General features: G+C 37.7%; 1 protein-coding gene across 1 annotated transcript in view; it reads left to right on the top strand.

Moving 5' to 3' along the window:
- The first annotated feature begins 209 nt into the window (after window positions 1-209).
- Window positions 210-16663, top strand: part of LOC124366812 — a 57077-nt gene continuing 40623 nt past the window's right edge. Inside the window, exons 1-2 of the mRNA XM_046823414.1 lie at window positions 210-220; window positions 9196-9415. Coding sequence (XP_046679370.1) covers window positions 9288-9415 — 128 coding nt within the window. The 5' untranslated portion in view covers window positions 210-220; window positions 9196-9287. The remainder of the gene's footprint in view (window positions 221-9195; window positions 9416-16663) is intronic.

The raw sequence follows: 16663 nt of genomic DNA, 5'->3' as shown, positions 1-16663 counted from the left end.
AAATAGGTGGAGTATAAGCTAGAAATGCTACAAAAAACCTAATTCTAAACTATCTTGTTTCGGAGGGTTTCGTTGCTTAAAACATTTTCTGTTACTTAATATATGTATGCAGTCATTTTGTCATTTTGTTTTAATAATATAATAAATAAATACTTGATAATTTTTTTAGTGATTTGGAGAGTGAGTTAGTTGGCGATCGAAGAAAAAAGTACAGTTAATGGTAAGTATGAGTTGTCATTATTAACTATTTAATTCTTTTTTTATTGTTTTGACTTTATATAAATAGTAGTGTTATTAGAACTATCAATGATTTTTGTTCAGATTTATGTTTTTTTTTTCCTTTCTTTTATTGTATTTTAGATAATATTGTTATTAAAAATTGACCAATTCACTAGGTGTCCTATTCAAATTTATACTCATATTCATTTCATTAATTGAGAGAATATTGTGGTACTGTAGAAAACTTTTATTTTTCAGTATATATCAATATTGGAGTGTCTAAGCTCAACTTTCATTAAACTCATGTTCATAAAATTAACGTAACTTGCTTGCTGTAATGTAGTTTAAATATCAGTTTAATGTGTTTCATTGAGAGGAGATTGAAAATGTCCAAAATTTCAGCAGGTTATTCGGTGTGTTAGTTAATTGCATTTACTGGTTAATAGCAATGTATATTTACGAAAATGCTTTAAAACTCATCTGAAGTATTAGCAAAACGAAGAAAATATTAAATTAAAATTTTGGAGGAAATCAGAAAAACTCCTTTATATACCATCTAACTCCACAAATTCTTACAACCGTGACTATTATCTGTTTGTAAACTCACCAAAACCTTGTAAAGTGTTTTTTTTTTTTTTTTTTTTTTTTTTTTTTTTTTTTTTTTTTTTTTTTTTTCCGTTCTCTTAGGACAAGAAGGTTATAAATTGCAATTAGTCCTGTAAGAACCTTTGAGCTGCTTCCAGAGTGATAGGATATTCAGGATGGTAAGGTTAGGGAATAGGCCTCCTATCGAGATCCATGAGGAAGAATTAGGGCACTACATCTCAAAGTCATCCCGGAAAGAAGGGGAGGCCAGCTCTGAACCAGCCTCTCCAGTCAAAGTAGGCAGGGGGTGGCACACCCTTGTTGAGGTTAACAAGAACCTCTGAGGTAAGGAAAACAAACACCATCAACTAACTCCCAACAGTCATCTTCCACAGTAGACTAGACCTATCGAATTGCCCATGAACCCCAGAATCTCAGCATTTGCGGTTAGTGATGTGCCGCTACTGGACATCCATAAAGTTGCCCAGATTGAAGTGGCACATCGGTTTTTGCTGTGCCCAGTGGTGGGTTCAACTGGTAGGTGTAAACCAGCCAGAAGTGATCCCTGTTGGGTGATTGTAAAGTGGTTACTGCAAGGTAATACAGTTAAGCTTGGTGGCTCCTTGGGTTGCTGACGGGTGAGCGACTCTGTCCTTACAAGGGAGTAACTCCGGATGGACGTAAATCTCCTTGTAGGACGGGGAAAATCTCAAAAAAACAAATATCTGCCTTTAAGTATTTGTGAAATTAAGAAATAATTTGACTGCTTCTTGAAACAAGGTTTGATTAATCCCAAACATAAAAAAAAGTAAAAGCAACAACATCATATTTTATGCAATGTGATCTGTGAAAGTGAATGAAGATTGACAATCTGTGAATTTTACTGATGTCGCCGAATTGTTTTTATGTGTGTGGACAGCATGTTTATAGACGGCCAACCAATCGTCTCAATTGAGTTTGTGAACGATTGATCCGCACACCTCTCCCGATTGGTCGTCAGATTACAAGTTAAAACAAAGGAAGTGAATTTATGGTTTAATATCACAGTCACATCCAAACCTTGACTGAACTAATATTGTCGTCAGTTTGTAGATGGGCGGCCGACAAATCCTACACAGGTAATTTTTTGTTCTTATAGCAAATATTGGTTAGAAGATGGCTAGTGGAAATCCCATCAGTTTGCCCAACAACTATTTGTCTGAACTATTGACGTATTGAAGCCGAATCTCAATTCCACCGATCTTGAACAAAATTTTGTATTCAAGAATCGACCTATGGGATTCGACAATCGAATCTGCGGAGATTAACCGCTTCAATAGAAAATTTTCTTTATTTACATATTCATAGAGAATAGTACATGCGTCATAAAACAAAAGTTGTGGTTAGTAAAATTTATACAATGTAAAAAGTTTTTGTGTCATAGTTATATAATACAAAGTTGTTTTTTTTGATGTCCAGAGGAAGCTCTTGTCTTGCGCTACACTGTGTCAGGTGCTCAAGAATTCTTTGACAAGAAGCTTTTTTGTCAACATAGCTGATGACACAATCCATAACAATGGACAAACTACTGGCCAAGCAATGTTACTACCAGTTGAAAATCCAGATATTCCTGTATTAGACCTCTACCAAACAACCAGACAGGAGGTGTCTCGAGTTATGGATAGTCTGAAACCAAAAACTTCATCAGGCTATGATGGAATCTCAGCAAAGCTTTTAAAAACTTGTAAAGAAGAGCTAATTGACCCCATAGTAGACATAGTAAACAAATCTTTTTTGTCTGGAAACTTCCCATCTGCTCTAAAAATGGCCAAAGTCTACCCATTGTTCAAACAGGGATCCCCAACCCAAGCCTCAAATTATCGACCGATTTCTCTAGTTCCAACATTCTCTAAAATAATTGAAAAACTGACACTAACCAGACTCATAGACCATGTAACGACAAATGAACTCCTTACAACCCAGCAACATGGATTTCTGAAAGGCAAGTCAACAACCACCGCCCTAATCTGTCTGGTAGAATTCCTTATTGATCAACTTGAAGATGGCAACACCACCACTGCTATTCTACTAGATTATAGCAAGGCTTTCGATTGCCTCAGCCACGAACACCTCATGGCTAAGCTTAGTGTGATAGGTGTAACAGGGACTGCCTATAACTGGTTTCACAGTTACCTGACAGGGAGGTGCCAAATGGTTGAACTTATGCATAATAGCAAGGGGATTATGCAACAAATCAAATCTGAACCAAAAAGCATCACACGGGGAGTTCCTCAAGGGTCTGTACTGGGTCCAGTACTTTTCATTTTATTTACCAATGACTTTCCAAGATATCTAAAAGACTATTGCAGATCACTAATGTATGCAGATGACACTGTATTGCTATTGGGCAACAATAATCCAAAACATCTTGAAGTGACCTCTTATATTGCTCTTAACATGGCAATTCAGTATTGCCATAGGAACGACCTCGTTGTAAATGAGACAAAAACTAAGCAACTTATTTTAGGCAAGCACAGAGAGGCTGTAGGCAAGTTACCTGACCTTGAAGAAGTTACTGTTGCCAAATACTTGGGAGTAACAATTGATGAAAGCCTCTCCTGGACCCCCCACATCGATCTCCTGTGCAACAAGCTAAGTGTAAGCCTGTTTGTAATTCGCAGGATTAAGAACATCTGTGACGTGGATACAGCCAAGATCGCCTATTACAGCCTGTTTGAGACCCATTTACGCTATGGTATTGAAGTATGGGGAGCAACTACAAGGGGTAATCTAGAACGAGTGCTCTTGCTCCAAAAACGTGCTATAAGAATACTTGGAGATCTCCAGTCAAGAGAAACTTGCAGAAGCAAATACAAAGACCTAAAAATCCTGACTGTAGTAAATCTGTATATCTTGGAAGTTGTAACATACTCACATCTGAAATCATTAAGCCCCATAAGAACCGCAGCTCAGATTCATGACTACAGCACAAGACAGTCAGCCAATTACAGCCTTCCTACACACCATCGCACAATGACTGAGAAGAAACCCAGCTATGCAGGTGCCAGAATGTGGAATGTCCTTCCTCCAGAGCTGAAGACTGCAAGCATTCAACAGTTTCGTCACTTGCTGAAGAACTGGCTTCTTGACCACCCATTTTACTCCATGACTGAGTTTTACGGATGGCGACAATCACAGGAATTTTGATCCTCTAGAAGAAACATTTTTCACCATTCTATTTACTATTGTTATTGATAGTATATGTTGTTTTTTATTAATTTATGACGCAAATTCTGTACTTAAAGTTCATGAATAAAGCATGCTGACTTCTGACTTCTGACTCAAGAATTCGGACTCTGAATAGTAGGGCCTTTCTTGCAGCCATTTTGTTAGTTGGTTCGCGAAACACTGAGGTGGCTGATTTCTTAGATGATCGGGCAGGTGGTTGAAAAACAGCGCTCCTTGGTATTAGGGTTTCTTCTCAGAGAGGCTTAAGCGGTGTAAGGGCAGGGCGAAGTTTGTGGCATTTCTTGTGTTATATGGATGTAGTTCCTTATGTCTTAACTGCTGTGAAGTGACTGCATGCAGAATGGTTTCCCGGATGTAGAGTGAGATTGTTGTGAGAATTTTTAGTTATTTAAAAGATTCCTGGCAACTTTCTTGGTGATGTAGTCCTGCTAGGCATCTAATTGCTCTTTTTTGTAGAATAAGAATCTTTCCCATGTTGGACGCTGATGTTCCTCCCTATGATACTATTCCGTATCTTAGGTGCATTTCTAACAAAAGAGTGAAGTAAGCAACTTTGGCTACCTCCATGCTACATATTTGTTTAATTCTGCGAATTACATAGATACTTGAGGAGAGTTTCTTACTTAGTTGGTCTATGTGAGGCTTCCATGACAATTTCGAGTCAATTGTGATGCCTAGATATTTGGTCATATTGCTTACTTCCAGGTCCGGGAGAGGTGCTAAGTTTGTAATTTTGTTTTTTGTGTTGAAAATTGTACGGTTTTATTTTCATTTAATACTAGGTCATTATTTGTGCAATATTGTTTAGTTTGGTTGAAGCCTGCAGTCGTGTTTATTGCGAGCATTTCATTGACTTTATTAGAGATGGTAAGCACAGTGTCATCTGCATACATTATAGTAGAACAGGCATCATCCAGGCAGTTTGGCATATCATTCGTGAGGAGGAGGAAGAGCACTGGCCCGAGCACGGATCCTTGAGACACCCCTCTTCTCACTTCAGTTGTTGCTGATTGAATTTTATAGTTTGTATAATTTTGGGTGTGATTTATTTCTACCAGTTGTTTTCTTCCCTTGAGGTAGCATTTAAACCAATCTGCTTCTTTACCTCCTACGCCTAGGGCTCTTAGTTTTTGTATTAGCTGATCGTGATTGAGGCAGTCGAAAGCTTTACTAAAGTCAAGGAATAGACTAGTTACTGAACAACCTTCCTCTAGTTGGTCTATGATGTGTTCTGTCAGCTGTACCAGGGCTGTTGTTGTTGACCTACCCCTAAGGAATCCATGCTGTTTGTTTGTAAGTAGATTATGCTATTCGAGATGGTTTAGGAGTCTGGTAAGGACAATTTTCTAAATTATTTTGGAGAATGTTGGGGTGAGTGATATTGGCCTGTAGCTGCCAGGTTCACTTCGTGGTCCTTTTTTATATTTTGGATATATTTTGGCGGTCTTCAGAACAGTTGGGAAGATACCTTGTTGTAGGGATTTATTTATTATATTAGTTAGTGGTATTATCAGTTCTTCTTTACATCTAACTAGTTTTGCGGATATTTCATCAATACCAGACGATGTTTTAGGCTTTAAGGAGTCTATAGCTTTTTTTACTTCTTCGCTTGTTGTTAAGTAGAACTGTAATTTCTCATTTGTGACTGGAGCTGGGTCAGGGTTTGCAGGATTAGTGTTGCTACTGTTTGTTTGGAGTGTGTTTTCTGCTATTGTTGCAAAATATACATTAAGGGAGTTTGCTATTTCGTGTGGGTCCTTTGTTGTTTTTCCATTTAGCTGAAGACTTAGCTGATCATTTGTGTTAGTAGTTGCTTTTCTTTCATTATTTATTGCCTGCCACAGCGCTTTTGATTTATTTTCTGCTTGGTTAATGTGTGCTGTAGTTTGTTCTCGCCTTAGGTATTTCAGTCTCAAGTCATATTCTCTTTTTCTCTCCACTGTTTGTGCTTTATGTTTTGCTAGGCCTGTATATAATAATAATAATTGTCTAATCGGCAGTATACAACTTACATATACTTAGCTAAACATGTTTTTATAGTACTTTGTGTTTAAAGAATAGTAAATAGATAACCTTCTTCTTGCAGTCACTATCTTGTGTATTTATGTCCGTACATCACAACGAGTCTGATATATACACATACACACACATACCCAAATTACTAATTTCTTAACACAAGCTTTTGTTGTATTTGCTGTATGAAAAAACGTAGAGAGATAACAAAATTAACAAATTACCGTAGTTTTACAAATAATGTTTTGGTTATAATTTTAATATTTGAAGTTCCGTTTTTATTAAATACTATTTTTAGATGTGCAGTAAAAAATAAGGTATTTTTAAATTATATTTTTATTGAAGTTCGTATTTTCTCTATCTACATACGTCAGCACTAGCGTCACCGTGCATTTCAAACTGACCCCAACATTCCTGGGGGAAATGCGACAGTTTGATTAGCGAAACAACGTTCTGTCTGGCCTTCGATAAAATCTGACTGCTGACTCTGGGCTCACTTTTCAGAAATCGAAGATTACCAGGCGCACTTGAACACCAACCAACTTGAGTGCCTATTGGGAACTTTCGCTCTGCCATTCTCATGGTTTGAACATATTGATATTGATCTAGTCGGACCATTACCTGTCTCACAAGGCTTCAGGTATTGCCTCACCTGTGTGGTCTTTGTCAAAGTCAACTCATCCAAGGGCCTCCATCCACTGTACTCAGGCCCGTATCCTGTGGGTTGATCCAGCAAGACATCTGTGATTTATATACGAGGCACCTATGTAACTGTGTCCTTGAACTGCTTAAAGTCGGTCTAAGTTATGCCTGTCGAGTATACTACGATGTTTTAGGCACGACCTCAAAGCACAATAAAATTTTCTACACATAACGTAGCTATGGTGGGAAGGGTTGATTCAATATGAATATTGATTTAAGCTCCATTTCACCTTCCAAATAGTACAGCATCTGAAATCTGACTCTGGAAACAGATTGACTCCTCGGATCTGGAGTCCACATCTGTCTGAAGAGATTCATAAAAAGTCAGCGGCGAAGACTTTAGAAATGAACTCCTTGCTTGCATCATTTTGACATCAGAGATACCTACGCTAAAGAGGAGCTTAGTCTGGTTATCAAGTAGTGATCCGATGTAGTCTAGATGAAGAGGTATTCTCGTTGTCTCATCAGGTGCACAATGGCTTTTTATGAATCTCTCCAGATTTTACTTGGATCTAGGTACAGTGGGACCGTTATCCAAAATAAATCTATCTTTATTTACAAGCCAAGTGAAAAAAGTTCAGAACATCTTTTTAAAAGAGAGCTGATCTGTTGTCAACAGGAAAATATTCATGGTAACCAGGTGGTATTCTGAACTTGTCTCATTGAGTACAAAAGTTATAGAGGTCTAATTAGGAGTACTAAGAATTGAGATATCAGAGTGGACTATATCATGAAGTGCTACCGTAGTTTCATGCAGCTAAGAGACTAGCCTGGAAGAAATTCTGCACTGATATTGACAGTGTGCAGGATTATGCAAGGCTTCGAGAGCTCTTAGCAAAAGATCCTAGCTCATCACTAAACATTTGTGGTTAATGATGTGCCGCTCCTGGACATCCATAAGGTTGCCCAGATTTAAGCGACACATCGGTTTTTGCTGTGCCCAGTGGTGGATTCAACTGGAAGGTATAAACCAGCCAAAAGTGATCCCTGCTGGGAATTTTTTTTATCCTTATAATCCTTCTGAAGAAGATGGTGTCAGACAGGTTTGCTTATAGTGGGGGTTGGATCTAATCCTTTCTCACCTACCTCTATTCTGGATATCGTCTAGGATGGTTGTCACACATAACCGATTGGTCGGGCTAACCTGACTAAATATTTAGTCAATATGTCATTTTTCTTTATTTTTAAGACTCAGTATGTACTCGTTGCAAGGTTCATATGATAGGAGGCTCTTCTGGTAAATCCTTACATATGAACCAGCATGCATACAGCTTAAGAAATTTGGTGACTGCCTTGCACCAATTGGTGTAAAGTTTGTGGCTGAAAAGATGAATCTGGATGTCTTGCTGGACATTGAAGATGCTTTTGACAACATGGACAATATTGTTATTTTTATACTAGTAAGTTCAACATCATTGGCTCACCTGATTAATCCAATGGATCTGATCTGGTGGGAACGTGGTGTGATAAAGTTGTACTTATCATAAATCCGATCAAGGTTGCTGGTGATACCTACACAGAGAGGCATCAGGTGAAAAACACTGTCCCTTTTTGCTGAAAATCTATAGTAAGCACGTCTAGACAAGATTGTCAAAAAGGAGAAATAATTTTTTATAATTTGCAGACTTGTGATATTCTAATAGCCAGAGGATGGACTGCCTGGCCATCAATGGAGGTCCTGAGTACTCTGCCTTAGTGTGCTGTTTTAACTTGCGTCCTTGAATATTGTGATCCATGCTACTGCCAAAAGAAGTCACCTTCAGTAGGAAGGTCACTGATCAGCCTCTTCCTGCAGCAGTGCACACGGCATCTTCGGAGATTTTATCTGAAATCTTGCCTTTAAAACTTTTGAAAACTCCAGGGTAGAAATTGGTGAGGCAGTTTAGAGATGTGGTGGTCGGTGGTCTCTATAAGTCTTTATGCCATAAGTTTTGTAGCTGAGATCACTGCTATTTTGAAATGTGCTTGTCAAAGAATCTTTGTCTGTGGTACAGGTGTATAATGCTTTAATGAGCATTTTCACTGATAGCCAGAGAACTTTGAATGTGTTTAACTCTGTATTAACCTCAAAACTTGTCTGGAATTTTTATCAGGTAAAGTGGTAAAAACTATGATTTTTAAATCTGTGAATATTTGACAACCATTACAGAATTGATGATAAACATGATACTGTTGCATTCAACAGTAACATATCATTGTCCATGATCTCCACCTTTCTCTCCATTTAAGCTTTATAATAATACAAGACAGAGAGAGAGAGAGAGAGGGAAAATACTAATATCAATATCTGGCAATCCTTGCAGGATTGTTGATAATGTGATACCCAGTACATCTCAATATCGTGTACGATCTCCAGAATGTGACATAAAATTCCCATTGTTCATTACAAAGGTGTTTTATTTTGTGAAAGTGTTGTTGGAATGTGAATATAAATGGACTTTTGTTTAGATGAACAGGGAGGAACTAATCCTCAACAGGACACTTCAACACATCAAGAAGAAATTGAAATTTCACCTTGGATTGCTGAAAATCTCATCATTATGGAAGTTTTCAATGAACGTAGTTGGATAGACTGTCCGAAGGAGGTGATCTTTCAATCGGTCCGAAGTTGTCCAGCTTTGGAAGAAATCATCATCGAAAAGAAAAGGGATCCAATTTCCAAACTGATGTAAGTACAAAGTAAAAGAATATTTTAATGGTAATTACCACATCAATGGTCTCGTTTAGTGGGTGTTGTGGCTATCGCAAGATAAGTGAGTCAACCAACACTTGGGGCTGCTCCTTGGATTGGTGGCCACTGAGCGATCCCACTGAGGTCCATTATACCTACAAAATAAAAATTTGCAAAGCTGTGAGGCAAGATGAACTGTCTGTTTCTTTAATGTGTCCTATCGCTAAAACATATAAAATAAATTAATGTTTATTTTTAGCTTTTACTTTACAGCATTTAACTGGTTTAGCCAGAATATGATCAGGGATAGCTGTCAGCAACGAAATACTAGATAGCATACCCAAATCACTATGCAAACACAAAAAAATGAAGTGAGGATCATCAACGTCTGTGGTGATTCCAAGTTATTAGTATAGTGCTCACTGTTGATGAAGATATAATTTAAGGAACTACAAGTTTACTTAAAAAGGAACTCATGGGGCCTGGAACTTAGGACTTTTCTCTCAAACATAAGGTCTGTTAGGGAAGCGGTAGCCAGGGATTGTGTTGGTGAGTAATCTGTAGGAAAGCTTACAGAGTATTGACGTGGAGTCCATGAGCTTGTAAGCCTCAGTGAACATGGGCATGTGAAGAACATAGTTGATCACTATATTCTTCACTTTTGTGAACTTGTTAAATTAAAGACTGGATATTAAAAAAGATAATATTGGACTATTATATATTAGGAGGTTGTTGAACATGATGGAACATGAAATTTTCCTAAAATTAATAGCCATCTGAAGAATATTGTCATGGTCACTTTCAGGGAGCATCATTGAGATATTAAGTATTATCAGATCATCCAGTGATTGACACCTGGCTTTAAAAGTTGTGTCAGACCTTGTAAATAGGCCGGAGTATTTGATCCGGTTTTCTTAGATATTCAGTATTGAAAGAAGATGGTAATACAAACCATACAAGAATTCTAAACCAGAAAAAACATCAGAGAAACTTGGGAAGACACTGACAAAGTTTTATTAGTAATGATAAGAAGTTAGTTGAGTCTATAACCTTCCAACTTCCAGCACAAAACAACACTATTCTAACAGTAATAATACTGTTCTTGAGTCCGTGTAGTGAAATATTGTGCTTTTAGACATGGTGTAGTACAAGAGCATCTGTCAAGTTTCAAGTATAATCCTACTACCATTTGTTCTGTCTGCTGGACACTGCAGTGAACCTTAATGTGAATTTCCACCTTGTGCACTTCAGGAAACTCCTGGAGAGGTAACTGTTAGTCTGTGTACTTGGTTAATGACTGCAAATAGGGAACTTTGGATGTTAGTTCCAAACTAGCAATTTGGATCTTTTGAGCTTCCACTAGACAGATGTAGTAGTCTAGACAGATTACTAGATTACAGATGGCATTGATTCAGCTCAGAATTTAAATAGCGAAGTTGGTTTATTATTGGCTAACTTCCCTATTTTATACTTTGTTTTGTTATGTACACATTGCCTTTCTGAACCCAAAACCCAGTTGCCATTAATTAGTTTTATAAACAAAATTAAGTTTCAAATGCTGAATTCATCTCCAGTTCACCTTTTTTCTGTTCTCTTTGGACAAGAAGCTTATAAATTGCACTTAGTCCTGTAAGAGCCTTTACGCTGCTTCTGGAGTTACAGGTTATAGACAATAGACAATATACTTTATTTTACATATTCTTTGAGAACAATAAGAGAGTCATAAAAAAGGTAATTATACAAATCAAAATTTTATAAAACAATTTACAAATCAAAGCTTTGTAAATGATAGTCCAGTCACTGGTTGATGTTCAAAAGCTCTCCAGTTTAAAAACTCGTCAATTGAGTAGAAAGGATGTTTGGAGGAGCCATCTTTTCAGCATTTTCTTGGGGTTTTGTTCTGTCTTAATGTCGGTAGGTAGGGAGTTGAACAGCTTTGCACCCATATATGAAGGCTTCTCTTCAAATAATGCTGAAAATGGTGTTCTGGTAGTGTAAAATCTGCTGCTCGACGAGTGTTGTAAGAATGTAAATCAAATGCCTCTGGTCAAGCCATTTTCATGAGCATACATTACTGTTTCTAAGATGTACAATGAAACCACAGTGAGGATTGACAGCTCAACAAAAGATGTTCTACAACTGTCTCTAGGCTGCAGGCCTGCCAGTATCCTGATACATTTTTTCTGTAGAGTCAAGGGTCTTTGTAAGTTGGCTACACTTGATTTTCCCCAAACAGTGAGACCATATCGGGAGGTGTGCTTCAAAGAGTGCATAGTATGCAGTAATTGCAACTGTGACATCACTTATCGATTTTATTCGACGAACAACATAAAGTCCAGAGCTTAGTTTGCTACAGAGGTTGTCCACATGAGGTGTCCATTTCATTCCATTGTCCATTACGATCCCCAGATACTTGGCTTCTTCCACAGTGTCAATGTTTGGCAATGGTCCAAAATCGTTCTTTCCTCTTCCAAAGACCAGTTGTTGCGTCTTGGCTTCATTGACTACCAAGTTGTTACTATGGCAATACTGAACAGCCATGTTCGTTGCTGTGTATGAAGAGACTTCCAGCAATTCAGGATGTTTATTACCTAAAAGTAGAACCGTATCATCTGCATACATAATGGTTTATTGAAAATTCTTCCAAGTAACCCGGGAGATCGTTAGTAAAAAAGAACAAATAAGACAGGCCCCAGAACTGAACCTTGGGGTACGCCACTTGGTATTAGTAAAGGGCTAGATCTTATTGAACGGGACGTTCCTCTGTCTGTGCACACCAAGTCAACCACCTGTTGCCTGTCTGTCATATAACTTTTTAAATCATCTTGCTGCTGTTCCAAAAATCCCAAATGCTTCCAGCTTCTTAAGGAGTTGGTTGTGGTCAAGACAATCGAAAGCTTTGGTGAAGTCTAATAGTACTGCAGTTGTTGTGTTGCCAGCCTCAAGTTGATCCACAATAAACTCCACCAAACTAGTAATAGCAGTTGTTGTGGATCGGCCCTTTATAAAACCATGTTGATGATTTGTAAGCATGCCATGTTCTACAACATGATTCATGAGGCGAGAGAGTACTGCTTTTTCAAAACACCTTAGAAAACGTTGAAATCAGGGAAATAGGGCGGTAATTTGCTTGCCTCTGTGGTAATTGCCATGTTTGAAAAGAGGTATTACTTTGGCCAATTTTTAGTCTAGTTGGGAACTTTCCTTCTTCAAATGACTTATTAATAAGTTGGGTTAGTGGTCCAGCAAGTTCCTCACTGCACACCTTTATTAGCTTTGAAGACACTTCATCAATTCCAGATGATGTTTTTGGTTTTAAAGGAGGAAATTACTTTTTTCACTTCTTCTACTGTGGAATGATTAAGTGTCAGAGGTGGAGCACCGTAGTTGTGTGTAATTGTAGTGAAGCATTGTCTTGGATTTGTAGCCAAAGCATTTTTAGCTGCAGTGGTGAATGTTAAATTAAAATAATCTGCAATGGTTTTTGGGTCAGTGATTTTCTCTCTATCTGGAATTATAAGTTGCTTTGGATTTTGGTGTGTTTTTGCTTTCCTTTCACCATTCACTATTTCCCATAAGGTCTTGGTCTTGTTATCAGAGCGAGCAGCAATTTGGGAAGATATTTTCTTGACCTGCCTTAATTTCTTTAAGCCTTAAATCATAAGCTTTCTTTTTGCAGGCGGTTTGTTGCTTATGCTCTAAATTTCCAGTAGTGTTGTAGAGTGTCTGGGCTCTTTGGAAGTCCTTCCTCAGTCTCTCTGCCTCTTCATCTGTAATTTTATTCTTCTTTTTTTTCTTCACTCTTGATCGTTTTAGAGGACAGACATGGCTTATTATCATAGTTACTGTGTTACTGAAAAGGTTGTAGGCAGAGTCAATATCTGGGCTTCAAGTACATCATCCCATGATTCCTGACCTAACCTTGCCTTGATTGCTAACAAATTATTTTCGGAGAAATTTCGCCTTACAGAAACGGGTGTTCTTGTTTCAAATTGTTGGCAAACTACTTTACAGAACTGAGCTGTGTGGTCAGAGATACCTACATCTAGCACTTGAACAGATATCTTCATCTCTTCCAAGTTGGTGCAAACACAGTCGATAGATGTCTGTGATGTTGGTGTTATTCGCGTAGGAGGAAGTGACATTCTGGTCATATTGTGGCTTCTCAACATTTCTTCAAGCTTGATGCCATCCCGTTCAGGAATTAGACAGTTAATATTTATGTCCCCCCATAACTACGACTGGGCAACTCCATGTTGTATCACTTCCAGAGCTTGTGAAATTATTTCAAGGGATTCTTCCAAATTACCTTTGTTTCTGTAAGTGCCAACTATATAGATACGTTGTTTTTGTATTTTTACTACCATCATGGTTATTTCACAGACCATTTCCACACTTATGTCTTCAATAGAAACAGGTTCAACGAATGTTTTTAAAGAATCTTTACAGAAAATCGCAACCCCACCTTTTATGTGATGTAGTCGACTGAATTCTGTAATTAAGGTGTAATTAAGGAGGTTAGTATTGTGTAGCTGGTTTTTCTTTAATCCATGTTCTGTTAAAATTAGCAAGTCAGGTTCTGTCGTTTGCAAGAGATGGTTTACTATGTCTATTTTATTTTTAAGTCTATCAACATTCTGGTGCAGTATAGTCAAGTTTGTCTTTCTGGTAGCAACTTTGCCAGAGGTTACGTTCTCTTCAGTCTGTGGCAGACACGTACTAAAAAAGAAGAAGTGTTGTTATTGGGGTGGTTCCTTGAACTATTAGCCTTAAATGTTTCAATGTTTCTGTTGTAAAATTCTTCTATTGTTTTCTGATGGTTCTAATTTTGTTGCAGTGAAGGGTGGCCCTTTCTTCAAGGAGAATGTCCCTTTGTTTAAAGATAATAAGTTGCTCTCGACAGTTTTAGTTTCTAAGTCCACCTTGTCCAAACCAAGTATGTTTGATGTCTGAGAGTTTTTAAAAGAAATGGGCTGGCTATTGATTTGATTGGCAACAAATTTAGCAGTTTGAAGGGATATACTCATATGGTTTGTTTGTTTTTTCTTTATTTTTCCTCATAGTATTGGATGAGCTCCTGCTGACAAATAATTTTGAAGTGAACTCTCTGGATCTTGAAGCTGTTTGTGTTGGAATCATCGCACTTTGAGTGCTCTGTTCATGAAGGATTGGTGTGTATGGAAAAGTAGACCTGCTGTTGAGCTGATCATTTAGGCTTTTAATTGTTATTTCCATGTTGTCTTGTCTAGATTTCATTTCGGCCAACTCTAATATAATGTTTGGCAGACTTTGAAATTTTGTTTCCATTGGTGTAAAACTTGTAGTTTGAGTCTCATTTTCTATGGTTGTTTTAGTTTTCGAGTTGCTCACTTTCTTTTAGGTATAACTCTTTGTTTAACTGGGAATTTTGTGTTTCAAGGTATTTAATTCTGGTGATTTGATCTGCAATTGAGTTTTTCTTGTTGTTTATTCGTGGTCTTCAAAGATTTTTTTGAATTTCCTTATTCTTGTGCTTTTCTTTTTGTATAATACTTTGTAAGTCTGATAACTCTTGAGTCAAGGCTTCAATCCTACTAAGATATTTGTCTTCTCTACTGGTAAATTCTTCGATCCTTGCTTCACTGCTTGCCAGATGGCATTGAGCACATGCCAACTTGTTTTCCAGAACAGCTAGATGCTCTTTATTCAGGATGGATAAGGTTAGGGAGTAGGGGCAGCCTCGTATCGAGATCCATGAGGAAGAATTAGGGCAATACATCTCAGTCATGTCTCCCTGGAAGAAGGGGAGGTCAGCTCTGAACCAGCCTCTCCAGTAAAAGTAGGCAGGGGGTGGCACACCATTGCTGAGGCTAGCAAGAACATCTGAGGTTAGGGAATAAACCCCACCAACTCCAACAGTCTCTCCCACAGGAGACTAGACCTATCGAATTGCCCATGGACCCCGGAATCTCGACATTTAGTGATGTGCCGCTCCTGGATATCCATAAGGTTGCCCAGATTTAAGTGACATCGGTTTTTGCTGTGCCCAGGTGTGGTGGGTTCAACTGGAAGGTATAAATCAGCTAGAAGTGAACCCTGCTGGGTATCACCTTCCTCTTAGCACAGCATCTGGAATCCAATGCTGTCACTGATTTGACACCTGGAGTCATGTTCGTCTGAAGAGATCCATATAAAAGTTGGTGATGAAGAAGCTCAAAATGAACTCTTTAGATTGTTTCGACATCAGAGACACCAAGACTACAACATATAAAAATACAGTGTAATATAGGTGAAGAAGCAGTCTCATGTCGTCTCATTTCCTGCAGCGAATATATTAATGTATGACACCATTTATTGTAATAAAGTTACTGATTTCCACTTCATTGGGTGTGGCTTGACATGTTGGTTGGACCACTCCATTATACAATACTCGTAATGAGATGAAACTGTCTACAAAGACTAAGACATTTAGACACCTTAATACTCAGGTGTCGTGTGAAATGGTATACATGCCACAAAGGTGGCCGTCAGTGTTGAGATAAGTCATTTAGACTAGGTCCAACTGAAAGGTACGGTGTTGAAATCAATAACAATGTCTTCTCACAGTGCAGAATCTAGTCTTCTACGTGGAGTTGTTCTTTACAACTTGTGTTTTATATCTTAGCTGCTTCCTAACGATGACTCTCCAAGGCTACTATATTGGCCTTAAGCTGTGGAAGAAGATAACTCCAAAGCTGCAGATATTGCATAAAGTTAGGTACTTTGTTGTTGACCAAAAATCTCTCATATAGAAACTGAGTAAGTTAAAAGGAGTTATTATAGTAGGTACCAGTGAGAGAAGGTACCTACTAACCAAAAGAGAAGGTCCAGGCAGTAAAAATATGAGAAAGTTGTGTAAAATTATTTCACTTTCTTTGAAAAATACAAAAACCATTCAGTACGACCAGCTTGGGTTGTGTTTCATTACGTTAATATTGTAGTGATTATGAATTACTTACTTTGATATTTCCATTCAGTTTCTTTAAGAAAAGAAATGAAGAAAAAGTCTTGAAGCAAGTTGGATGAACTGTCAAGAATTGAATTTGTATGCCTTATGATTGGACAAACCATCATTTTTAACATTTTTCTGTGCTATTTTACCGCCTTTTCTTACTGTTGTATTGTGGCCAATGTGTGTGACTAACTGTAAATTAAGGTGTACATTATCTTTAATACACTTTACATTTAAGGGAGTGTTTAAAAGATGAAACATTGTATCATAAAATT

Source organism: Homalodisca vitripennis, chromosome 7, assembly GCF_021130785.1.
Source record: "Homalodisca vitripennis isolate AUS2020 chromosome 7, UT_GWSS_2.1, whole genome shotgun sequence".
Taxonomy (NCBI): domain Eukaryota; kingdom Metazoa; phylum Arthropoda; class Insecta; order Hemiptera; family Cicadellidae; genus Homalodisca; species Homalodisca vitripennis.
Note: the sequence above shows the minus strand (reverse complement) of the source record. Positions and strands in the feature narration are given on the sequence as shown.